This window comes from Poecile atricapillus, chromosome 8 (genome assembly GCF_030490865.1).
Source record: "Poecile atricapillus isolate bPoeAtr1 chromosome 8, bPoeAtr1.hap1, whole genome shotgun sequence".
NCBI lineage: Eukaryota > Metazoa > Chordata > Aves > Passeriformes > Paridae > Poecile > Poecile atricapillus.
In genome coordinates this window covers 26,085,795-26,111,469 of record NC_081256.1, presented here as the reverse complement: position 1 = coordinate 26,111,469, position 25,675 = coordinate 26,085,795, and the positions used below count along the sequence as shown (strand labels likewise).

Sequence of the window (25,675 nt, the reverse complement as noted above, 5' to 3'; positions counted from 1 at the left end):
ATCATATTCTGAACTCATTATCATATTCTGAACTCATTATCATATCCTGAACTCATTATCATATTCTGAACTCATTATCATACTCTGCATTTCTGTCAGATACAGGATTAAAGGAACATTGGAGAATTCAGAATGGAAGGAGTCTTCTGTTTATGGTTAACTGTGATTTCAGCACAAGATACTCACGGCTTTATCCAGTCCTCAAAATCTCCATGGACAGAGACTACCTAGACTCTCTGGACAAACTGGTTCATTCAAGCTTCTTTGATGGTAAAATTTAATTTTCCTTACATTTAACCTGAACCTCTGTTATTTCAACTGTGCCTGCCCCTGGAACACCGTGGCACAGTGGCAGGTGTCCCTTTCAAGGTCCCTTCCACCCCAAACCATTCCATGTAAAAGCTCCTATTGTCCCTCATCACCCAAGAGTGTGAAACAGCTTTTACATTCATATCTTACCAATGTTTTTTTTTCTTTGACAGACTTCGCTGTAGTCTGGAGTTAACCAAAAGCCAAAATATAATTCCATTAACGATTTGCCAGTGGTGAATGTCGCTGGCTCGGTTTAAAGAAGAGAGCAGCATTTGTGGGCTTTTCCAAGGGGTTGTTTGCCATCTAGTGGGTTCTTGGGGTTTTGCAGAAAAGCCTCAGGATGGTTATTTTTGTGTCACCCCCTCCATCCCTGGACAGGCAAAAGGGACATGAACAGCAAGAGCCTGCCCAGGAAAGGGAGGGAAATCAAAGTGAGAATATCCAGGCAAGATTTTCCTTATTGATAGAGCAACAGCAATATTGAACACACCCAGATATTGCCACTGACAACACTTTGTAAATAGAATAAATTGGTTATTTGAAGTAATTAGTTATAGGTGTCATCAATAAGCTCTCCAACCCCAGAGCACCAAAATTGACATTTAAGCATACAGAAGGTGTACATTGCCAGGGTGTACTGGTGTATAAATTTAGTCTGGGATATCCATGTCTCAGAATATTTTCAGTTCCTGTTAGTTAAGGGAATTACACAAAGAAATAAAATTAATTTTTAAAAACCACGTTAATGAGTCATTTATGAGGATGTGGGAAGAAATTTTGTTCAAGGATTGACAGAAAAAGGGATTTCTGCCTTTATGATCAAAGTTTCCCCACAGTGTATAGTATCATCTATTAGAGTAAGGCTTGTTGTTAATATAAATCTCATTTTAGTCAACATCACTGAGTAATTCTGTCACTCATTTTTGGAGCAGATCAGAGTCTGAACCAGGAGATTCTTAAAGATGGTTTAAGCCTTATAGAGTTTCTGGAAAGACTTAGAATATCATTTTTTAGTATTTCCCTAAACTATTAAAAGCATGGGGTTTGGCAAGTGTATGCAATGATAATGCTCAGCAATCTCTGCAAAGCCTTTTCCAAATTTCAGGTGAAGGGAATCCTCTGTAATAAATCCCTGAGCAGTCTCTTTTCCAGGGCCCTGCACCCAGCAGGAGGCAGCACTTTACTGCCAAACAACCCAAAACTTCCTCACATTTGTGTGTGACCTCAGGTTAAACTCAATTTTGAGGTGAATTAAACTGGGGGGAAAAAAATAAAATCGAAATCACCGCCAGGGTGTGGTGCCTGTGTCCAGCAGCTTTGACAGAGCAGGGCAGGAGTCAGGAGTGGATCCTGCAGTTCTGATCCCCCTGGCAGGGAAGGGAGGCCGAGGGGCTCAGCCCCTCCAGGGACAGGGTGGGAATCTCAGGGATCTTTAGAAGGGAAACTCCACATTTCTCCTGTATTAGTACTAATAAAGGATTATGTCAGGTTCAAAATGTGTTAATTCTGATTTTGTGGCCCTTTTGGGCCTGCAGCTATTGCCAGGAGGGCTGGAAGAAAGACTTTGACCCTGTTGTGCAGCAGAACAAGACCTGTGGTGATTCTGCCCTCAAACCGTGCCAGACGTCTGCTCTGGTGGCACCGTGGAGCCCCAGAAGGGATCAGCACAATTCAATTGTTCCCTTAAAGCCCATTTGCATACATCACTATCAAGAGAAAAGTCCTAATTTACTATAATTACCATTTTCACTGCACTGGAGCTGAACAGAAAAGAGGGATGGCTCATGAGAGCACCAGAATCTCAGCCCTGCACGGAGCAGTTCTGGCTCTCCCATGCCCACACCACACCAAAATAACCAATTTAGGATTTCAGACTGATGGATTTCACAGGCTGGGCTCCCCCAGATTACTGACTGTCCCTTCCCTCTCTGTCTGGAGCAGAGCAAGGCTGTCCCTAAAGCTCTTGGCTCCTTTGGGATAACACCAAAGCCCAGGTGCTGGACACTCACCTGCTTCCCTTGGCAGCCAGAGCAGCACCTGCAGCGGGGTGGGACCAGCTGGGACCTCCTGAAGCCCAGAACATCTGGATGTGAGCAGGTGTCCTGCTCCTGGGACTCTTCCCAAGGAGTCCAACACCAAGCAGGCTACACCACGGCTTTCTCCAGGTCACCACCCAGCTTCCAGCACATCCAGGAGCTTCACAGATCATGTTGTTCTTTAAGGTGAACTTTTCCTGCTCCACATTTTTGGCCTGTGAGCCAAAAATCTTCCCCCACCCCCAGCAGTCCTGAGCCACAAGCCCCTCCTTCCATCAGCAGATCCTGCTCATCCTCTCCATGCCCACGTTATCCCTCTGCCACTGCACATTATCCCTAAATCCCTGCAGCTGCAGCTCTGTCAGCACAGGGAGCCAGGCTCTCTCCTCTCTATGCCCACCTCTCCAGGAGTTCAGGAAACCTTGTTTGCTCAATGATTAATGGGAATATTCCAGACAGTTCTGGCAGAGTCCAGCTCACTCTGCAGGGCTGTTCCTCCCCAGCCACATTTTGGGCAGCAGTGATGGCTGAGGGAGTGAGAGCTGTGGGACCTCACACATCAGCCCAAACAAAGGAAAAGTGTCTCCATCACAGGCCTGTCAGGGTTTAGGCTGCCCACACAATCTGTGAGTGTTTAACAAGCTGCTGAAAACCACTGGTGGACAAAAGGCATTTCTGGCATTTTTGAATTTCATGTCCAGCTGTGTTCCCTAACCCAAAATGTAACAATCAAAACAAGGTGCACCTCTCTGCACTTCTCCTGCACTGACCAGGCCTGGTGGGAGCTGTGGCTTTAGAGCGTGGTTAACAGCCCAGAGGTGTTAGAGGACACTGAGCTTCCATCATTTCCCTGGTGCTGCCATTGTCCTGCTCCCTGCTGGCCCTGGGACACACAGGGACTTCATGGAAGTGTCCAAGGCCAGGCTGGACGGGGTGGAAGTGTGTGTACCAGTGCAAGGTGTGGGATGGGGCGGAACTTTTGATCTTTAAGGTCCCCTCCAAGCCAAAGTGTTGTGGGATTCTGTGATTCTCTGAGCCGAGGCACAGTCACGGACAGCTGCAAAAACAGACTCTGCTGTTGCCTAAACACCACCTGCACTGGAGCAAAGGATCCTCACACTCGCGTCCTTCAAAGCAAAATCAACACCCCTGGCCACAAATGTTTTCCCTTGGGCTGGAGGCCTCCAGCACAGCCAGGCTGGCTCCTCGTGGCCAGCTCTGTTCCGTGACACATGGATTGTCCTGTTGTTTACCCCAAGGACAGCCTGGTTCCACCACGGGCAGCCCCAGAGCCTTTGACGGGAGCGTTGGCGGTGACGCAAAGTTATCCTTGACAAAAATCCCTCCAAACAAAACCCTCTCACAGCCACGCCTTTTCCATGAGGAGCTGCCAGTGGAAAGCAGGGAGTTTTGCTCCTAACCTGGAGGCATTGGCGTTGCTTCTGTTCTCCTGGGTTGTCAGTGACCTTTACCCACGCTCTGGGTGGTGAAACCACATCAAGGCAGGGGCTGAGCAGTGCCCCTGAGCCCAGTGAGCCACCTGCCCTGGCACTGCTGGTAGGGCTTGGCAAGGACCCCTCTATCCCTGTCCATCCTCTTCCATCCCCTCCATCCCCTCCATCCCCATCCATCCCCTCTATCCCCATCCATCCCCTCCATCCCCATCCATCCCCTCCATCCTCCTCAATCCCCTCCATCCCCTCCATCCCCTCCATCCCCTCCATCCCCTCTAGGACACAGCCACCACCTCTCCAGGGTGATTTTCCTGCTGAGGAGGAGCTGGAACGGCAGGGCAGGGGCAGAGATCAGGAGGTAAATCTTGGCTCTCAAACAATAGCTATTGTGTAAATGTATTTTTACTTCTGTCCTAAAAAAAAAAACCCAAGTGATTTCAGTGTGTCCTAAAAGTTGCAGTTGCCAGGATTTTCATGGAATCATAAAAGGGTTTGGCTTGGAAGGGACCCAAAGACCATCTTGTTCCATGGGCAGGGCCATCTTTCACTACGCCAGGTTTGTGTAAGCCCCATCCAGGCTGGCCTTGAACACTTCCAGGGCTGGGGAGTCGATATCCAGAGAGGATGGACACAACTTGTATTTATATTTATATTTATATTTATATTTATATTTATATTTATATTTATATTTATATTTATATTTATATTTATATTTATATTTATATTTATATTTATATTTATATTTATATTTATATTTATATTTATATTTATGTTGATATTTATGTTGATATTGGTATTTATTGTATATATTTATATATATTTATATATATTCATATATATAAATATATATTTTTATATATTTATTTATTTACATTTATATTACATTATATTACAGTGCCCACATTCTGTAGAAGCAAATAAATCTGAATCTTGTGATGCCCTGAGACTTTGGGACCTGTCAGGGCTGCCTGGGGCCAAGGGGATGCCCTGGAGGGGCTGGGACTGGGCTCACTGGGGTGGGACAGAGACCCTGGGCTGGGGCACTGGGGTCCCAGGTGGGGGTCCCAGGTGGGGGTCCCAGGTGGGGCCAGCCAGGGACATCCATGTGCTGGCAAAACCAAGCCCAGCACAAACTGCTTTGAGAGCTCCAGGTCATTTCAGTGAAGCAATCAAATGAATCAAGTCTGATTTTGCTGCTTTCTTCGCCTAATTAGACAACGGGGAGATTTATGGAATAATTGAGCCAACTCAATGTAGCTGTAATTTGACATCTAATTAATCAATGTCCCACTCCTTCACAGGTGCAATATAAACCCTTCCTAACTGCTGCAGGCATCTCTCTATTGTTTCTGTGGAAAAAAACCCCATCAAATCCCATTTCTTGCTTCCTCCTGCCACCGGAGCACGAGAAGCCGCAGGAATTCTGTCGCTGCCCCCAAACAGCAGAAGTGACGATGCCGGGTGCTCACATCCCCCTGATCCCACAGGATAACCTCGGTGAAGGCTGCTGGAGGCACAGCTGGCTCCTGATGCTGCTGAAAGTTCGGGAAGCAGCTTTTCTCACCAAAATACTCCTGGCTGCCAAGCAGGTGCTGGAGGTGTGTCGGTGGGGAGGGAAGGGATTGTGTTCCTGGCCAAGCCTGGGGAGCACAGGAAGCTCTGAAGGTGCCACCAGGACACGCAGGGATCCAAGGAAAAACTCTGGCCCTATTAGAGTTAATAGGAGTTTTGCATTTGACCTCAGCAAGGTCAAGGGTTTTACCCAAGGAATATTAGTCATCAGCATCAGGATGAATTAGAGGATTTGTCAACGAGAAGCAGGCAAGGTCAGTCCCACGGGTGGCTGAGCTCGGAATGGCTGGAAAAATAACGTCCAGTTTATTCCATTTATTCCGTGCTGCATGTGGGGCCTGTGTGAAATAGCTCAGCATTTCTCACCTGCTCTGTCCCACTCCTGTCACACACACTGGGATCTCTGTGTTCAGGGAGGAACTGTGGAGTAACATTTCCTTGGAAAGCTTCCTGGAGCTGGGCTCAGCTCTCACAAAGCAGCCCTGGGAAGGCACTGCTGGTGCACAGCCTATGGTTCCTAATTCCCAGGAAATCCCATCCAGCTGACTCCCGCTGGCAGCAGGGATCCAGACTCAAATCCCTGAAGGATACACGGGATGTGGCCCTGGAGTCACGGGGGACATCAGCTCTCCCAGGAAAACATGGATTATTGTCCTTGCAGGAACCAGATCCTAGAAGTGAGAGCCAATATTTCGTTTACCTAGAGAATCAATGGTGATCTGTGAAACCCTGAGGGTTTGGAAATTGCTCACAGGAATGATCAGGGCTGGATTTAGGTTTGGTTTAGGTTAAACCCTAAAGCTGGGTCTGTGCCCCCAGTATGTGGAAGGGACTGGGGGGCTGGTTTGGACTGGGAGCTCTCTTCTGTGGCAGAGTCCTGGAGCTCTGGGCCCTGAGGAGGTTGTTTGCATCCAGCACCTTTTCCAGGATGTGCCCAAGGACCCTCAAAGAGCTCTCAGTGCTGTCATTGCAAAGGACCAGGATGGTTCCTGCAAGGATGAGCAAACCAACAGAGAAAATACTGCACAATCGGGGCTAACAACATCTTCCCTGTGGATATTTAAATCCAAATGTCTTGGATATTTACATCCAAAGTGGCTCAGATATTTAAATCCAAACCATTTTGGATATTTAAATCCAAACTGTTCTGATACATGTTGTTTGAGAAAGAACCAACAAAAGCTATTTATACATTTGCTTGAGAAGTTCCCTGCTCTCATTCTACATTGGATTGATGATCTCCGTGTTTCTCCTTTTAGGAGGGTGACTGGAAGAAGTTGCCAGCTGAATTTCTGTTTCATTTCCCTCCAACTTTTAATTGAAGTCAGGAGAAGTGTGGCTGGGCTCCCTGTTTTAGGGAATTATTTCCTGGCACAGCTGGGGTGTCTGTGACTCCAGAGCAATGCATTCCATATTGTTCCCATCCCGCTGGGCTTGGAGGGAAGGGTGTGGGTGCCCGGTGACAAGGCTGGGGACAGCAGGTGACACAGAGCTCTGCTGGTCCCACACACGAGGTGCAGCTGGTGACATCGGTGACATCACTCAGAGGTGGCAGACTGAGGCTTGGCTCCGGGGGAAACGTGGAATATTTGGGCTGTAAAAGTTGTTTTTGATGGCCAGCTCAGGGTCAGCATTGAGCTCATCCCGTGGGTGGGTGAACTCAGGGGAGCTGCAGGATGTTATTCTGGGACTCAAGGTGAGAAATTCCAAGTTCTCACCTATAAATTGACTTCATTCCCCACTGACTCAGTGGTTTGTCCTGAGGGCAAGGTCCTCACCTTGGACCATTTGTTGGTCCAGGTGTTGAAAATCTCCTTTCCTCATCTCCCAGACCTCCTGTGGAAATGTCCCATGGTGTGTCTGTCCTCACCCTTGCCCTGCTGCTGTTCCATGGTGGGCTTCCATATCTTCTGTGACTAAATTAACTTTAGCAAGGTTCTTCTTCACTTTGCCACATTCCAGGGTCTGACACTCATCTCCACGTTTTAGTTGATCCAAGGATTTCCAGGAATTTGAACATTTCATGTCTTTCCCAAAAGCATTGGGAAGTCTGGAGCCAGTTTTTGAGTTTTTTGGTTTTACTCTGCCTGTGCTGAGCCCACCTGTGGCCCCACCACCTTCCTGCAAGTCCCCTGGAGCCACCAGAATGGGAACTGATTAAAAATTACAGGAAAAAGACCCAAGCAGGGGAATGCAGAGATCCCCAGGAGTGCAGGCAGCCCCAAAGAGGAACCCAGAGAAAGCAAAGAGCCTTTCCAGCTCAGCCTGATTTCCCTTTCCCTGGCAGTTCTTGCCCTGGCACAGCTCCAGAAGGTTTGAGGGTGTTTGGATGGATGAGGTTGAGAAGCCCCTCAGTGCAGCTCCTGTGAGCCCTGGGCTCTGACCTGGCAGCAGAGCTCAGGCACTCCCGTGCTGCCAGAAATTCATTTTTTCTCATTCTAATTTGGGTAAATGCTCCTTCCCAAACATTGGCATCTTACCTGTCAGGATAACAAATTCCAGAGCTCTGGCAGGAACACTCAGTGCCCCTGAGGGATCAGGCTCCAAGGACAAACACTTTGCATTTCATGGGACAAGATTCCCACCTTTGAGCCAGAAACCTGTGGAGCAGGAACCAAACCACCCTGGCTGATCCCTCAGATCCCACTGAAAAAAAAAAAAAAGAAAAGCTTTTTTTCCTCATTTTCCCACATTTCTGGAAACATTTTTTTGCCAAAGATACATTTTGCTAGGTTGGAAAATTTAAAATTTTATTTTTACCCAGCTTTGAATGATCTCTGAACTCATTTCTTCACTTGCAGATCCCTCATTCCTTTTTTGCCCTCCTCTTTTCCTTTCAGTCTCTTCTGCAGCACTTCCTCCACTTTGGAATCATTTGAAAGTAATGAAGAAAATCAAACAAACTGGGAATTTTCCAGATTTGCAGAAATTTTGAAAAGTTACAGAATGGAGAAAAGAATTTGAAAAAAAAAAAAGGAACATTTAAAAATTCCATTCAAAGTAGAGCAAAAGCAGGAAAAAAGGGAAAATCAAAAAGTTAAATATTTAAAATTATTTTCCAGCAGTACAAAATCTTTCAAATTTCCCCATTTAAACCTGAAAGCAGCAGCACGAACACAAAAAAACAATAAAAGGATAAACTCCACCGGGATTAAATAAAGAAAAATAACTTTTTACATCAAATTGATTAAGGAAAGCAAAAAAGTGCTCATTCCTGGAATTCTCCTGGCAGTGTCAGAGACCTGGTGCACCTCAGGTCAAGGGGTTGGGTTTGTAAGCAAGGGGTTGGGTCTCTGAGCACATTCCCTGCTTGCAGGACATCAGGAAAAACCCCTGGATTTGCCCAGGGAATGTGGCAGCTGCTCCTGTGCCGGGCAGTGTCCCCATGCTCCCGTCCCTGGAGGTGTCCTTGTCCCTCTGGCTCTCCCTGGGGCTGTCCCCGGGCTCTGGGGTGGCCTCGTGGCCATGTCCTGGTGCCCCATGGGCATGGTTTGGTGGCCCCAAGGCTACAGGTAGGTGGTGGCCCCAGGGCTACAGGTAGGTGGTGGCCCCAGGGCTACAGGTAGGTGGTGGCCCCAGGGCTACAGGTAGGTGGTGGCCCCAGGGCTACAGGTAGGTGGTGGCCTCGTGGCTCTGGCGCTCGCGGGCCTGCGCCACAGCCACGTTGAGGCACTGCAGCCACTCCTCGGCGTTCTTCTCGTCCTTGGCCTTCAACACGTAGGTCCTGCTGTCCGTGAAGATCTCAAAGGCCCGGGGCAGGCTCCGGTCCCGCCGCTTCTTGGCCACCACTTTGACGCTCTGCACCTTGCTCAGCTCGATGGGGCTCTCATCGGGGTCGTCCTTCTGCAACACAGGCACAGAGCAGGGTCACCTGCTGAGGAGCCACCACCCACCTCACAAACAGCTGAGAGCTCCTGGCAGTGTCCCAGGCCAGCCTGGACAGGGCTTGGAGCAGCCTGGGACAGAGGAAAGTGTCCCTGCCGTGGTAGGGGTGGTGCTGGATGAGCTTTGAGGTCCCCAAACCAGTCTGGGGTTCTGTGAACTCGTCCTTCTTTGTGGAGATGTTCCTGAATGTCACCAGCTGCTGCTGTATCGTGGCTGCTGTGCCTGGAAGTGTCCACGGCCACGGGGCTTGGAGCGGCCTGGGACAGAGGAAGGTGTCCCTGCCATGGCAGGGGGATGGAACGAGGTGGGTTTTATGCCTTGTGAAAACTGGGGACCCAGCAGTGACAGCTCCTGGGCTGCCCTTGCTGTCCCTTGCCTTGCACTGGGTGGGTGGAGAACCCCCACGGGCACAGCTGAGGGGTGAGAGGCTCTGGGGTGGAGCTGGGCAGTGGGGAAAGGAGCTGGTGCTCCGTGACTCACGGATTTGCCCCTGCGGAACAGCAGCTGGTTGCCTGCCAGGGTGAAGTAACGCGTTTTCCACCTCTTGATGAACTTCCAGCGGACCTGCTTCTCCTTCAGCTTGCCCTCCATCAGGGGCTGCCCGTCCTGGTTCACACCTGGCGAGGGGAGCACACAGCCAGGGTCAGTCCTGCCCTCCCTTCTCCCCACCCTGAGGCTCGTGCTGTGCTGCAGGAGGGTTGCTCTGCCTTCCTCGTTTTTCCAGCCTCCAGCACTCAGCCCTCGCTTGACACAGCTCAGCCCTCAGCCACGTCCTGCTGGGGAGGCTGAGCAGATGGAGCTGACAGCTCAGACCCCTCTTCCATCTCTTTTCCTGCTCCCTCAGCCATCCCAAACCTCTCCCAGCTGCTCCTCAGCCCTGCATTAACCATTTCTGGCCTTGGGCACTGCCAGGGATCCAGGGGCAGCCTCAGCTTCTCTGGGCCCCCTGTGCCAGGCCCTGTCCACCCTCCCAGGGTGGAATTCCTTCCCAGTATCCCAGCTAACCCTGCTCTCTGGCAGTTTAAAGTCCTGGTATCTCCAAGAGGTCTCTTTCTCCTTTCTTTTCTATCTCCACATCGGTGCTGGGACACGAAGGACCAGACAGAGCAGAGGGCGGTGCGAGGCACAGGCAGTCTGAGAAGGGATGGTTTTGGATGGGATCTTTGCCTTGGAGCCCATCCCACATCTGTCAGAGGGGCAGTGCTCCCTGCCTGGCCTCCCTCCCATCCCTCAGCCCCCAGGTCCACCCAGCACCTCCTTCCTTCCCTCTGTGCCACTGGCGGCTCCTGAGGATGGAGCTGAGCAGGGTGCCCAAGCGCCCCCCAAGGGAGTACCAAAGGCTTTATGGCTTTTTGGGCACCCATCCCCTGTCTGGAAGAGGCCAAACCAGCGCCAGGACAAGGCATCAGCTGGAGATGAACGACGTGTCCTTCCCCCAGCGCTGTTTTCCTTGGCAGCGGGGCTGGCGGGGGGTGCAGTGTGGACTCGTGCAATTTCCTCAGGAAAGACCGTAAATATTTCTGTCTCTGCAGCTTGGGAGCGCTTGGAAGGAGATGGATGAATGAAAAGGGGGTTGGCAAAGCCTCAGTGCCGGGAGGGGGGAGCTGCAGCTGTGATTTCCACCACAGGAGTGGCCGTGCTCTGCTCCACGCAGCCTCTTCAGCCCTGACTCCACAACTTCCCTGGATGTTTTTGTGCCAGCACCGACCTCAGCACCTGGCCTGGCGTGGGACAGAGTAAAGCAGAGGGTTTCTCTCTCCCTGTGGAAATGTCATCACTGCAAAAGGGGGTGAATTCCCCAGGAGGCTGGCTTGGGGCTGCACCCTCTCCCCACACGCTCTTCGGTGGGACAGAACCACGTTTTAGCGTCCCCCTTAGTAAAAACTTGCCAATTTTGTTAAATATTGTTCCCTGCCTGGCTGCTGGTTCCACAGGAACACCTTCAATCCCATTCCAGAGCAGCAGGAACATGCTTCAACCAAACTAAGAGGGGTGAAGCACAAAAGGCCCAGGGACCAGATGATACCGAGATAGTTTGTGGTCAGCAGCACAATGTGAGAAGGGAAGCGAATGTGCAATTTTGGCCTAAAGTGAATTTTTATAGCCAAAATCTTTCAAACCCAGCATTTGCTAAGAAATGTTGATCTCTTTTTAAGGAGCCAGTGGCTTCAGGCAATGCTTGCAGAGGACTTGTGCTGTGTATCCACAAAGCAGCCCGGGGGGAGTTCTGATGGCAGCTTCCAAAGCGGCCCTAATGAATCCGATGCCAGCGTGTCTGAGGGGCTGATTAGGAGAGAGAGATTCATGCAAGATAAGAATAAAGCTCTTTTCCAATATTTTTCTAAGTCCTTCTGCTTATTTTCCTTGCGGTTGGCTTCACAGAATCTCAGAATAACTCAGCTGGAAGAGATCTCGTGGGGTCTCTCCTCCAACCTCCTGCTCCAAGCAAGGTCACCCACGGGGTCAGACTGGGCTGCTCATGGATTTATCCACGTGGGACTTGAAAACCCTCCACAACATCTCTGGGCAAAGCTGTTCCAGTGCTTGATCTCCTCGTGGTGGGAAAGCTTTCACTCACAGGGAACAATTCCTGTCCAATATCTCATCTAAATCTCTCCTCTTTCAGTTTGAAAAGGTCATGAAATATCCAAAGGTCTTGAAATACCTATTTTTCCTTCAATCATCTTAATATAGACATCCTGACTCCAATTGAACCCCGAGTAGTTCCCGCTGATGTGTCTTCTGGAATTTTCTATTTTCCATCTTGCTTTCTTTGCAGAACTACAACACATCCAGCTCTAAGTAGTTTGGGTACTGAATAAAAAGTTAAAACCCCTCCAAACTCTTCCAAGATGAACTTGAGACAGATAAAAACCCAAAGCTTTAAATCTTGAATTTGATGAAACATAAAATCCTCCACAAGAATTCATGAATGATCTCAGTGATAATAAACCCCTATGAACTTGAAAGAATGGAATGTGTGGCAGATAAATGCAATTAACCTCGGGGAATATGGAATCACTCTCTTCCATCAATCACCACATTGGGTTTTGCTGAAAACCTGGAGAGAACACATCACTGGATGCCCCTTTTTATGATTTTCCAGTGAGAATTAGAGCTGGGCTCCTTCATTTCTCTGGATAGCTGGCACTGCAGGAGGGGGATAAATGTATTCCCAAGCCGATGTGGGAATTCCCAGGGAATTGCTGTTTTCCAGAGGAATTCACAAACACCCTCAGCTCTCCCCAAATCCCAAATCCTTGCCCAGGGCTCCTCTGCAGCCCCCAGGGATCCCTGCCATGTCTTTGTGAGCTTCCAGAGGCAGGGCTGAGCTGGAATTCCCTCGCCGGCTCTCCAGCGGTTTTGCGGAATGTTTTGTGCAAGAGCTGGCGAAGCCAAACTCCCAGTCCAGGGGGTTGTGCTGGAATGAGGCTCCCAACAGCCAGTCTGTGCTAACAGGAGGAACCCTGACGTTTTCCAGCGTTCCCAGAGCCTGGTGGCTGGCTTGGAGCACAGGATGTGTGAGCTGCTGTTCCTCCCCCTGAGCCCACGGCACCTCCGTGCTGCGGGCACATGAGCAGGGTTTGTGGGAAAAGCCAATCCAGGATGATTTAACAGCACCTCTGGAAAAGTGTGGCTGTACAAGACATGCTTTGGAAGCAGAGGAATGCATGGGAAAGGGTCAAACTTACTCTAATTGTCACTGTGGGTGCATCAACCACTTTGCTTCAGCTTAACTGGTTCTTTCCACACAGGAGCAGCTTCCAGAGCCCAAATCCCTCCCAGCTCCAGCCAAACAGGAATCACTGATCACAGAAACATGGAATGGTTTGGGCTGAGAAGGATCTTAAATATCATCTCATCCCACCCCTGCCATGGGCAGGGACATTTTCCATCATCCCAAGGTGCTCCAAGCCCCATCCATCCTGGCCTTGGGCACTTCCAGGGATCCAGGGCAGCCACAGCTTCTCTGGGAATTCCATCCCGAGGCAAGGCCAGGGCTTTAAGGCAGAGCTTGCCCAAGTCTGGAGGATAAATGGCATCTTGCAACAGGCATCCAAAAAATGCAACAAAACCCCTCCTGAACCAAACCCAGCAGACAATAATAGAAAAAAATTGCCTCTGAATTCCTTCTTCAACAGGAATTGGGTTGCTAAACAGCATTGCTGAGAGGAAGAAATTGCTTTCTTGCCTCTCAAAAGCATTTCTGATTTCAAAGGGTCTTTCCCACTCTGGAATGAAAATAAGAGATGTTTCAGAACCTTTAAATTCCTTACCAAACCAAGGAGACCTCCAAATCTTTATTTGTGTCAGCTGTTATGAGCCCAGAGAGACCCTGCAGGGTCTCCCACTCTGCCACGACCCTTCCCAGCTGCCACAGCTCTGCAGCACCAGTACCAAGCTGGAGTCATCACTCCCTGCAAATTTTCACTTCCCTGAGCTCCTTTCCTCAGCTTTCACATGACCCATTCAAGGAATTTGTTTTCTAAAGGCCTTTGGAGCTCAGGAGCAAATCATGATACTCACAATGAGCCTTTCTTGCAAAATTCTTTTAAACTGAGACAAAGAGAGCAATTGCTCGTGAAAAGGACAATTACAGCCAGGAGAGCAGCAGTGAGGCAAGGCTGGACTGGTTAAATGTCTTTGGAAATTCAGACCAAAGTTATTTCATTAAGCTTTGACATTTTAAGTAAGAGGCCCATGAGGTTTTCCTCATGGCTCAACATCCCTGATGTGCTGGGGAAACCACACTGGGAGCACTGTGGAGATGAAGTTTTAACTCAGGGCAGGATTTCTTTTCTGGTCCTGAAGTCCCACGGGAGCTGGGGAAGGAGAAGATGCTCAAACACCCATGGAATGAGCAGGGACAGCCTGGCCTGCAGCAGCAGCTGGGCCACTCCTGCAAGACTTCCTAAATTTGGGGTTGATGCACTCTGAAGAGACAATAAGTGTTAAAATAAATCTCTGAAACAGCCAATAATTCAAACTCTTGGCCAAAATAGTCAAAATTCTTGGCCAGAATTGGTCAGACTTTTATGGAGTGGCAGAAAGCATCTGAGAACAAGACATTCCTCTGCCTGTCAGGGCTCTGATCTGATGGGGCCAGAAAGCTTCAAAAGCAGGGCAGCAGGAGATTATACCTGGGAAAAAGGCTGTTTCTTCCTATTTTCCACTCACCCTCTTTTCCAGTACACCTGAATTATTATTCCTTTATAAGACTTAATCACCACATCCCTAAGGAGATGTGCAGTAAATGACATTAAAGCAGATAATTCTGAGGGTGAGGGAAGCAGGAGCCAGGTGTTGTTCCTGTGCCAGCGTCCCCTGACTTGTGGCACCTGGGTGGGCTCCAGAGGACCTGGGATGTGGCCCAGGAGATGCAATCCTTTATCTGGACACTGTGGGATGGCTGCAGAGCCCTCCCACTCCCCAGGGGTCAGTGATGGTGCAGATTTGGGGTTGTGTCCCTCTAAGCACACACCAAATCAGCTTTGGGCCTGATTCCCCCACCAGAGAGGAGTTTAATGGAGAATTCCAATTAAAACAGCCACTGGAAAGTTTGGTTTCCCCTTTCCCCACCATGACCATGCCCAGCACGACCAGTGGGCTTCAGTCCCTGCCCTCAGCCCAGCAGGGACAGGGGCAGGACCCCTCTGTACCTGTTGCCTTCTCGGGGTTGTTGCACATGAAGCACTGCCAGGCTCCTGCCTCCTCGCTGTAGCCGAATAAATCAAAGAACCTCACTTCCTCCAGGTGCATCTGAACGTTCTCCAGGTCCTGGGGTGGCAGGAGAGAAACCAGGCTCAGGGGGTGAGGAGGCACTGCTGGGATCCCCACATCCACAGGGACTCAGTCCCTGCACAGGGCAATGTGGGGCAGCAGCAGCAGCTGACCCACAAATTATGGATCAGGCTGTGGGAGGCTGGGCATGGGCTGGGATTTGTTTTTCCTCTTCCAGCAGCCAGGCCTGGCCTCTTTTCCAGCAGCTGAACCACCTCAGAACATGAGTGTGATGAGGACAGGCTGAGGGAGCTGGGAAAGGGGCTCAGCCTGGAGAAAAGGAAGAGGAATTCCTGGCTCTGCACAACTCCCTAACGGGTCAGGCTCTTCCTCCAAGTAATAAATGACAGGACAAGGGGAAATGGCTCCAAGTTCTGCCAGGGGATGTTCAGATTGGATACTGGGAAAATTTCTTTATGGAAAGGCCTGCCCAGGGCAGTGGAGGAATCACAGGAGGGATTTAAAACCCTGTGGATGTGGCACCTGGGGACATGGGTCAGTGCTGGGGAATGGTTGGACTCAGTGGTCTGAGAGGGCTTTTCCAACCTAAATGATGAAGGTTTTTTCCATGGCTTCATCACCCCCTGGTGATATTCCAAGCTGGTATCATTCCATGGTTTCTCACCTTCTCAGGGGTGTTCCAGTCCCCAGAGGGGCTCTGCTGACACTGCTGGGCACTCCCTGGCAGGAGGGATGAGGCAGGGCAGTGGCACTGGGCATCCACAAACACTTGGCTTGCTCCAGGGAGCAGCCAGAGCATCCCTGAGCATGGGAAAAGGCAGAGGATCCTCTCTGGGAGCTGATCAGTGCCACTGCATTATCCAGCCTGTTTCAAACTCAGCTGTGATCTCACACCTGAACAAATGCTGGGCTCAGGTGACAGCAGCCAGCTCCCTCCCTGCCAGCCCCGAGGCCACTGCAGCCCCCCAGACCCTCCCAGGTGCTGGTGTGGGGTCTCAGAGCTGCAGCACCATCCTGCAGCCCAAGGAAAACACGGATTTATGCAGGGGAGGGAACCCTGTCCCCTGCCAGGGCTCTCAGCCCATCCCAGCACACAGGGCTGGGAGGGGATGCAGAATTCCAGCCTTTCCAGACAAGCTGGAGTGAAGGAGAGGGAGCAGAGCACGGTCAGTGGCTTGTGCTGTGGCTCCTTGGGGGACACAAGATGGGCACACAGTGGCACTGCAGCCCATGGACATTACAGGACACAGGGATGAGGCTGCACACAGCACCCAGGAGCTTCTCCATCCCATGAAGAAATCTGGTGGTGGCTGCCACGAGGCAAGTGCAGCCTGAAAGAGAGCAAATCCCACTGGAACATCAGTGCAGAAATCTGCCTGTCCCACTCTGCACTCCATGCTTGAAATAATCTGCAAGGAGCCACTTATTTCAGGAGGGAAAAGCCTAATTGGAGAGGAGAGATTTATCTCATCCCCTTGCTCCATCACCCTGAAAACCTCAGTGAGCCAACGTGGCCCTTCCTTCTGCCACATGAACCGAAAGGAAAGGGGAGAACAGAGCGACCCACGGCTTAAAAATGTGAATTCTGCTCTTGCAAGGCTGAGCAACAAAAGAATCTCTGAGGGCATCACATGGGGCTCGTAAAGCAGTCACCATCTCGGTGCTGCCACGGCAGGAGGCACCGCAGAGGAGCCGGGACAGCTCAGCCCAGCTCCCCCTGTGCTGGGCACAAACCTTTGCTAAGGAGCCCTGGAGAACCCCAGGAAATGTGGGAGGATGCACATCTGGAAGTGCTTTGCTCCTGGCACATCTCGAGCCGTGCTGGATGAATAAATAAATGAATGTTTTCTGTGGCATGAGGAGGCTGCCCAGTGAAACACAGCGTGCTCTGTGTGAGCCAGGTACTCCCTGCAGCTCAGGGATCGCCACGGTGCTGCACATCTGAAGAGATTGCTCAGAATTCAGTCTGGAGGGAAGCACTGATGTCATACATTACTCTCCAGGTTTGAAAAATGCTTTAGAATCCAGATTGGAAAAAAATTTATCACCTTCCACTGTCCCAGGCTGCTCCAAGCTGTGTCCAGCCTGGCCTTGGGCACTGCCAGGGATCCAGGGGCAGCCAGAGCTGCTCTGGGCACCTGTGCCAGACCCTGCCCACCCTCCCAGCCAGGAATTCCTTCCCAAGATCCCATCCCACCCTGATAAAGCATTTCAGGCTCTGCTAGAACACAATGCATAAAACTTAGTCTCAAATATAGCTGACAGTGTCAATGCTGCATTCGCATCAACGCATTTCAAGCCCTTGATAATTAAAAGTGCTGTGCTTGATGAAGCAATCACAGAATTTTGCTCAGAATTTTGCTCAGAATTTTGCTCAGAACCTCAGAATTTTGCTTCCTGGACTACTGGCAGGGGAATAACATTAACAAATACAGTAATTTTCCCCAATAATTCACAATCTCAGGCAGTCCTGTTGGCAGTGGGAAGAACTTCTGAGATGACAAATTCCCATTATGACAGAAGCAAGGGGAGGTCATGCAGGGAATGTTCCAGGCAGATTTTTTGCAGGCTGTGTGTGCCTGGTGCCCCCCATCCAGCTCTGCCCCAAGCTCTTTATTCCCCCAAACTCTTCACACTGCACCAGCTCTAACTGTGGGTGAGTTGAGCTTGGCAGGGGCTCAAATTAAGCTGTGCTGAGCAGCAAAGCTGCTCTAAAGCCTCTGGATGAGCCAGGCCTGGATTCAACAGCAGCTCAAACTCCTCTGTATGCGACTAAAACTGGCCCCAAAGCTGCTCTCAGATGTCTCCCCACTTCTTCACCACATTATCCTGGGAGTTCAGAAGGTGTTCCTAACAAAACTCTGGTTTTAAATCAGCCATAACTTTGGTAATTTAATCTTATTCCACCAGACATCTTCATGCCCACAGTATTCTGAGACAGAGTGTTTTAAAATCATGTTTGACAACTCATTTCATCCAACTGAGCTGGATGGAGATGCTCAGGGATAAATAGATATTTGTTTTCCAGTCCTACAGTGGCCTTTTCCAAGCAGCTGATTAATAGCTTGGAAAGAGCATCCACAGGAATCCTGGAGACAGAAAAGAGCTTTGGGCTGTAATCCCTTCAACTGATGGGGGTAACTAAAGGCACATGTGCAGACAAGCAATTAAATCCATAAAATCCATAAAATCCATAAAATCCAGGGCTGTGTTTAACTGGGTGAACTTCCAGAGGCTCTGCCCAAGCCCACAGCAGCAGCTAAGCTGAGCCTAGAGCTCCAGAGTGTGAGCAGGAACAGCCCCACGTGCAGCAGCCCTGGTTCTCATGACATGGATCAGTTCACGTGGAGGGGTGGAGAACCAGCCTGGGGACCTTCCAGAGCACAGCACAAAACAGCTCTGAGGGCCCTCTGCAGAGCAAAGGCTCACTGGGGTTAGTGCAGGGGTTCCAAAACGTGGGGCCAAGTCCTTCTGCTCTTTTCCCTTGTGAGGAAAGCAGCCCCTTACCTTCTGGTGTGGGAACGTGGAGTGGATCATGGCAGTCTCAAAGCTGTGCGTCCCCTTGAGCTGTGTCTTCTCCCACAGGGCCTTCAGGACTTGCACAGAGCTGCTCTGTATGGACAAAGGTTCTGCAAACAGGCTCTGGAGAAAACATTGAAAATGATTTCAGGTGTTTTCTCACTTGGCTGTTCCCAAAGAGCATCTTGTCCTCACAGGGGGACAGCCAGGAGAGTAACCAGGGCTCAGCCCAGCTCTCCCTGGGGGGTTCTGTGGATCAGTGGGCTCCCAGTTGGATCCAGCATCAAATATCTGTATATCAAATATCCAATATCAAATATCAAATATATCAAATATAGTGCCTTTGGGGTTTCTGAAGTTCTCTGCACATGCCAAGTCTCTGAGGTGTGTGGCCCACTGAGGATTACCTGCAATGACCCCTACACAGTGCTTCTGGACTGAAATGTGAATTTATCACCACTACACAGTGGTTCTGCACTGAAATGTTAATTTATCACCAGTACACAATGGTTCTGCACTGAAATGTTAATTTGTCACCACTACACAGTGGTTCTGCACTGAAATGTTAATTTATCACCACTACACAGTGGTTCTGCACTGAAATGTGAATTTGTCACCAGTACACAGTGGTTCTGCACTGAAATGTTAATTTGTCACCAGTACACAATGGTTCTGCACTGAAATGTGAATTTGTCACCAGTACACAGTGGTTCTGCACTGAAATGTTAATTTGTCACCAGTACACAATGGTTCTGCACTGAAATGTGAATTTGTCACCAGTACACAGTGGTTCTGCACTGAAATGTGAATTTGTCACCAGCCAGCAGCAGTGACCCCTGTGAAGCACACAGAGACCTGGCTGAGGTGCATCCCCCTGGAAAAAGCTGGCATTTCCAGCCAGAGGGAGGAGATGATTCCCAGCCCTGCAGGGCTGTGTGAGTGTGTTTGGAGCTCCCTCAGACCTCTTGAGCAGCAAGAGCAGAGTTTGTGAGCGCCCTGAACAGAGAGCAGGGTGAAACACAGGAGGGAAAACTCCACAGGACATTCTCAACACAGAGCACAGGAGTTTCCAGCAGCTGAGCACTCACAGGGCAGTGTGACACCTTGTTGGGGTGGGTGCTGTCACCTCCAGAGCTCCCTGAGCCAAAGCACAGTGAGGATCCACCTTTCCACCTCCGTGATTGATCCTGGAATTCCAACAGCACCAAGTTCTCTGTTGCATCCTGCTCACCAAGCCAGTGGTACACTGTGGCTGAGAGAACATTTGTGCCCCTCCTGTATCTCCCCCGTGATCTTTTAATTAAAGAATTCATTTCCACGCAGGAGCCAAGATAAGAGAGCACAAACAAATCTCATTTTCCATACTGCAACTACTGGGTTTCACAATATGGGCAATGTCCTTCATATGTGGGATTTCTGGATGGACTTTCTGTCTCCTCTTTCTGAGCAAACTCATCCAGCCTAATCCTGCTGTCCTGCACTAATAATTTCCCAATTTCTATCCAGGAATTTTGAAATACAGTAGAACTCTCCATTAATATTTTTTTAAATCAACTGACCAGTGTTCTTGAAAAGTATTTATTTCTAGGAAAGCACACAGGGCAGAGCAATTCAGGCTGTTCCATGCACAGCCTCCTCACTGTGTTACATTTTGGATAAATCCTGGGTGTTCCCAAGGCTGCCTTAGGACAGGATGAAGTGCAGTGAAAGGCTCTGTGTGTGTTAATAAACTGAACATTGTCTTTTAACTCAAACCCCACCTGTTTCACCTTCAAGTGTGAAAGTAGGGGTCTCTCTTAGTTTCACACTATTTGTGACCTGTTAGGAAATTCCACACGTGTCCAGATACTGGGCTGTGCTTGGAAACAATATTAAACACAGGAAAATTGCTGGGAGGGTGTAGAACAGCACTGAGCAGGTTTACAAATTGTGCTCAGCCCAAACCTCTGCAGTAAAACCCACAGTGGGTTCTGCCCCTCCAACCTCCTCCTGCAGCCTTGGGGTTGGTGCTGCTCCCCTAAAATCCACTGCCACCTCCTGGCACCTGGGCCTTGCTGGAAGTTTTGCCTGAATAAGAACAATATGGTTTGGTCCCAATTTTTTTTTATCCCCAGACTTTGTAATCTCCCCAGCCAGTTTGAATTGGGGTATTTAACAAAAACATAAAATCTTGCAAAGCACAAAACAACTTCAGCCCAGTCCACCGAGTTTGTGAGGGATCACAAGGGTCACAAATGTCTGTGAGCTGGAGGTGCATTTAATGAGTTTAACCATGGAACATTCTTGTCCCAGTGAGCAGCCCAGGGGTGCCCCTGCTTTGTGTGGCCCTCACCTGCTGGAACAGGAACATGATGTGGATCCAGAGTGGAGGCTGCTGGCTCACCAGGGTGAAGCTGGATTTGCTGTACAGGCAGTAGTGACCCTTCAGGGGACAGCTGAAGAACAGCTTTGCCACACAGCTCCCACCAGTGTCTGCAAGGAAATCCATGGAATGTGAAAATCAGCTACAAAGCAGAGAGAAAACTCAGTGCCCGTGCTGGGCTGCCAGAGCCACGTGGGAAAACATTCCACTCAGGATTCGGGACACTCCTGCAGCCAGCAGGGCACTGATGTGTCTGCACCCTTGAAAAAGGAGAGAAATTCAATATTCAGTGCTTCAAATCTCACCCAGTAACCCTTTACTGCCAAATGCAGGAGGGGCAGCACGGCCCAGCCAGGCTGTTCATAGTCTTTGTGTTTTCTCATGCCTTTGGGATCACCAGATCCATTAAATCTGTCTATCCCTTACCCTTATTTAAAAAGTTTGTTGGAAAACCCCTCCCCATGAGGCCCCAGCCACGTGGGGCTGACACTTGTGGAATCCCTGCTGAGGTGATGCTTTTAACTGGAAATGGAGCCCTTGAGATGCTTTTGCTAAATGTTATAGATCATGGAATGGATTGGTTTGGGAAGATCTTAAAACCCACCCAGCCTCACCCCTGCCATGGCAGGGACACCTCCCACTGTCCCAGGGGCTCCAAACCTCAATGTCCAGCCTGGCCTTGGATCCAGGGGCAGCCCCAGCTGCTCTGGGCACCTGTGCCAGGCTCTGCCCACCCTCCCAGCCAGGAATTCCATCCCAACATCCCATCCATCCCTGCCCTCCATCCATGTGAAGCCATTTCCTCAGCAAACCCAAGCAGCTTTGTCAAAGGATGATTAAATGGTTTCCCCTTGCCAGCTTCTGGAGGTTTTGCTCCCAACCTCAGAGCCATCTGGCCTCCCTGTAGCATTTCTGGCAGATTCCAGCATCCCACTTTTACATTTTCCACATTTTCAGTGACAATCTGACCACTGACACTTTGTTCTGGCAACGCATTCTTTTGTACCTCTGGTAAAGTCATTCCTCACGTGTCACACTTTTACATGAAATGCTGAATTCATTACATTTCCCTCCTATGCATTCACATCTTGATTAGATGGAAAATGTTAAAACCCAGCATTCCAAGGCTGTTTGTTGCTGGACACACAGGCTGCCTCTGCCCTCAGCCTCTCCTTGTCAGGAGATTCAGAAACAGTCTCCGCTTAGTCACGTTTTCTCAAAAGTCACAACTCATTTTTCCAGTTAGGAGATTTTCTTTGAGCATTTTATTCCTTTCCCCTTCTCCCCACGGTGACTCACCAGGACAGCAAGAGTCTGAGTCACATCCCTGCATGGCTGGCCCGTGAGCAACACATGCCAGCAGGGAAAAATGGGGCAGAAATCCACTTCTCTTGGATTAATGGCATAAAATCCACACACTTGGGTTAGTGGCTATGGGGAAAACTTGAGTTGAATTACCCAAACCTACTGGTTCTTACCCAAACCTGCTCACACTGTAAGAGAGGAGTTTGGGAAGCCAGAGGGGTTAATGAGAGCCATCCTGAATCCTGGGGCACATGAAAGCACACAATGACATTTCCAAGGAGGCTGTTGACAGATGCTCCTCCGAACTGCAGACCCCTCACAGATGCTAAAAAAACCTTCACTCATGCACTCAAGCAGAAATGGAGGCTTGGCTTTGGGCCATGTGTGTGAAAAGTTGATGTTTCAAGATGGGAAATGACTCTTAGCTAAAAATGACCCTAAACCACTGCGAAGAGGAGCAGGCAGTTTGTCCTTCCTCTTCCCTGGAACACAGCCTTTAGTCTTCCAGTCACAAAAATATGGATTGACAAAAAATCCTGGGAGCAGAAGGGGCAGGGCTGCAGCCCCTGGAGAGCAGCAGAGAAAAGGCAGCCAGGTAGGATCGTGTTTGATGGGCCGGGAAGGACATTCCTGAGTGCTAAAACATGGCAAAGGGTCATGGAGGAGCAGGAGCTCCTGAGGAAGTGCAGGGCGAGGTTGTGTTGGTGACACTGAGGAGCACAGGTACCAAAATCAGCGGCAGCTCTTGCTGGCTGAGCACAGAGTTCCTGGGAAACTGCAGCACTCATCTGTCACTCCCTTGAGCCATGGCACTCATCTGTCACTCCCCTGAGCCATGGCACTCATCTGTCTCTCCCCTGAGCCATGGCACTCATCTGTCACTCCCCTGAGCCGTGTCACTCATCTGTCTCTCCCCACTGCAGGAAGCTCCTTCCCAGCCATCTCCCAGCTCGGGAAGGTGCTGAGCCCTTGCTCAGGGCTGAGCTGCTCTGTTTGGGCTGCATTTGGCACTGCCTGACAGGCAGCCCATGTTTGCTGTCTGCACCTTTCAGCAGCTTGCCATGAGCTGCCAGGTTCCATCTACAGCAGGGAATGGCATTCCAGTGTCAGCAGAATCATGGAATAGTTTGGGTTGGAAGGGATCTTTAATCCCATCCCATTCCACCCCTGCCATGGCAGGGACACCTCCCACTGTCCCAGGCTGCACCAGCCTGGCCTTGGGCACTGCCAGGGATCCAGGAGCTGCCCCAGCTGCTCTGGGAATTCCATCCCAGCCAGGAATTCCTTCCCAATATCCTATCTGACCCTGCCCTCTGGCACTTTAAGACATTTTCTCCTGTCCTTTCGTTGTCTGCCGAGTTCTCCTCCTTCCTCAGCCCGGCCTGGCTCGGCAGGAGAGTCCAAGCACCACAAGAAAAGGATTTTAAAACATGAGAAGATGTGAAGAGCACCACAAGACACAAACCCACCCCACACAGTCACCAAATGCCCCAGAAGATTGATCAAGACCCCAAGGAAACGTTCCTCCAGCCAAGGAACATTTCTCAGCCCAGCTCTGGGCCAGTCTCTGCCTTCCCAAGGGAATATCAACAACTCCTTTCTCCTACAGGAAACAAGGGAATGTATGTTGCAATTTTAAAGTTCACAAATGAGTGGTTGTGCCTGGGGAAAAGGAACAAAATATAACCAGAAGAATGTCAGTAGGGCTGTTAATTGTTACCTATTCCAGCTTCACATGCTGGGCTGAACCAGGAGGGTACAGAGTCACTGGCTCTGGGAGCAATTAATGTGTTATTTGACTTACATTGGTAATCCTTTCCTCTTAAATGAAATCTGTTAATAGGAGTAAAAGTATGCTCATAAATTTCCTAAATAGAATCAAACCCACGCATAAACATGGAACCAATAAGAAATGGATGCAACTTTTTAAATTTGGGGTTTAAGCTTTTTCAGCTTCCTGAGTTTCCTTTGCCTGACCTCTTCAGTTCGGGTTACAAAAAGTATGCAAACAATAAATGCGTTTATAGGAGGAGAGGGCAATTTTTAAAGCAAGCAGCTTCGAGAAATGCTGCTTTATATTGTTTTTAGCAGTACTAACTTTGTGTGCAGGGCATGACTCAGAGGCAAGGCTTCCCCTCCAGTGAGTTCCACCAGCACCAAGGGAGAAGGCATGGCTGTAGTGGGGGTGGGCACCAGCAAGGAGCACCCAGGAGACTCCACATCCACTCCAGAAGCTCAGAAGTCATAAAATCATCACAGAATCACAGACTGGGTTGGAAGGGCCTTAAAGCTCATCCTGTTCTACCCCCACTTCCTTCCCCCAGACCAGGTTGCTCCAAGCCCCATCCAAGCCCAAGTGCTCTGGTTGATGCCACCACCCACAGGAGTGTCCCAGCTGCCAGGTGAAGCCCACCAGGAGAGCAGCCTGTTTCCAGGGCTGCTCCCAGGGCAGCTGAGAGGCTCCCAGGGTGTGGGAGGATTCCCAACACTCTGCCTGCAGCACTGGGAATTTCTCCACGGTGTGACGACGCGGATCGCCAGGAGCTCGGTGGCCATCCTGAGCAGTGGCACTGCCATCCCTGGTGCCTCCCTCAGCTCTGGGATGCATTTGGAAAGCCAGTCCTGCTGGCTGGAATGCCAATCCTGCCAGCTGGAATGCCAATCCTGACAGCTGGAATGCCAATCCTGACAGCTGGAATGCCAATCCTGCTGGCTGGAATGCCAGCTCAGGTTTGCTGGGAGCCAGCAGAGCGGTGCTGCTCCCTGGGAATGCTCTCCCGAGCCTCCCCAGCTCCGTGATCCCACTGAAGGACCCGAGCCCCATCTGTTCCCAATCAGGGTCTGGCTGATGGAATGCTGGAATTTATCAGGCCGGAGCAGGGGTGAGCACTGCAGGGGAGCAATGAGCTTTTCCATCCAGGCCGTCATCTGGTCCCCATTACCCCTCAGAACCACATAAAACATAATAACAACCACATTGGGGGCCAGCACGCTGCAACCTGCTCCGCCTGCCGCCTCCTCCTCTGCCAGGAATCCCCTGGAATGTTTGCTGGATGCATCTCCTCCTGCATGGCACTGCTGGAAAATGGTTCGAATGGTTTTCCTTGGATGTCACTGGATGTGGCCTCAGTGAGCGAGGGGGAGATGATTCCCTGGTCTCCCAGGGCTCTGTCCTTTCCAAAGGAGGAGATGGCAAATCCTTCAGCATCCTTGACACACAGATATTGTCAGATGCTTTCTTTCCAGCAGCTCACTCAATGTGCAAAGCTCTGAGCTCTGGGCATCAATGGTGGCTTTTTTAATCCAAATTACCTAAAACCCGAGCAGAACTACAGCAGAAAACATTTGTTATAACCAAATCCAGCAGCTGTGCAGGCTCCTGTCTGGGAATTATCTGCACCCAGCCACTCCCAAAGGCAGGATACCCATGGGCACGGGTCTGGCAGGTGTGGGATACCAGGAGAGCACATCAGAAATCCTGCAGGAAA

General features: G+C 50.1%; 1 protein-coding gene across 2 annotated transcripts in view; it reads right to left on the bottom strand.

Moving 5' to 3' along the window:
• Window positions 1-8,909: 8,909 nt before the first annotated feature.
• The window catches only part of VEPH1 (ventricular zone expressed PH domain containing 1), a 55,066-nt gene continuing 38,300 nt past the window's right edge, over window positions 8,910-25,675 (bottom strand). The window contains exons 9-13 of one of the 2 annotated variants that reach the window (XM_058844376.1): window positions 20,853-20,992; window positions 18,509-18,643; window positions 14,920-15,037; window positions 9,740-9,876; window positions 8,910-9,217 (exon numbers count right to left, since the gene is read on the bottom strand). In XM_058844376.1, coding sequence (XP_058700359.1) covers window positions 8,981-9,217; window positions 9,740-9,876; window positions 14,920-15,037; window positions 18,509-18,643; window positions 20,853-20,992 — 767 coding nt within the window. In that variant the 3' untranslated portion in view covers window positions 8,910-8,980. Of the gene's footprint in view, window positions 9,218-9,739; window positions 9,877-12,951; window positions 13,066-14,919; window positions 15,038-18,508; window positions 18,644-20,852; window positions 20,993-25,675 lie in introns of those variants that run through there. The other variant, XM_058844377.1, reaches the window with a different exon arrangement.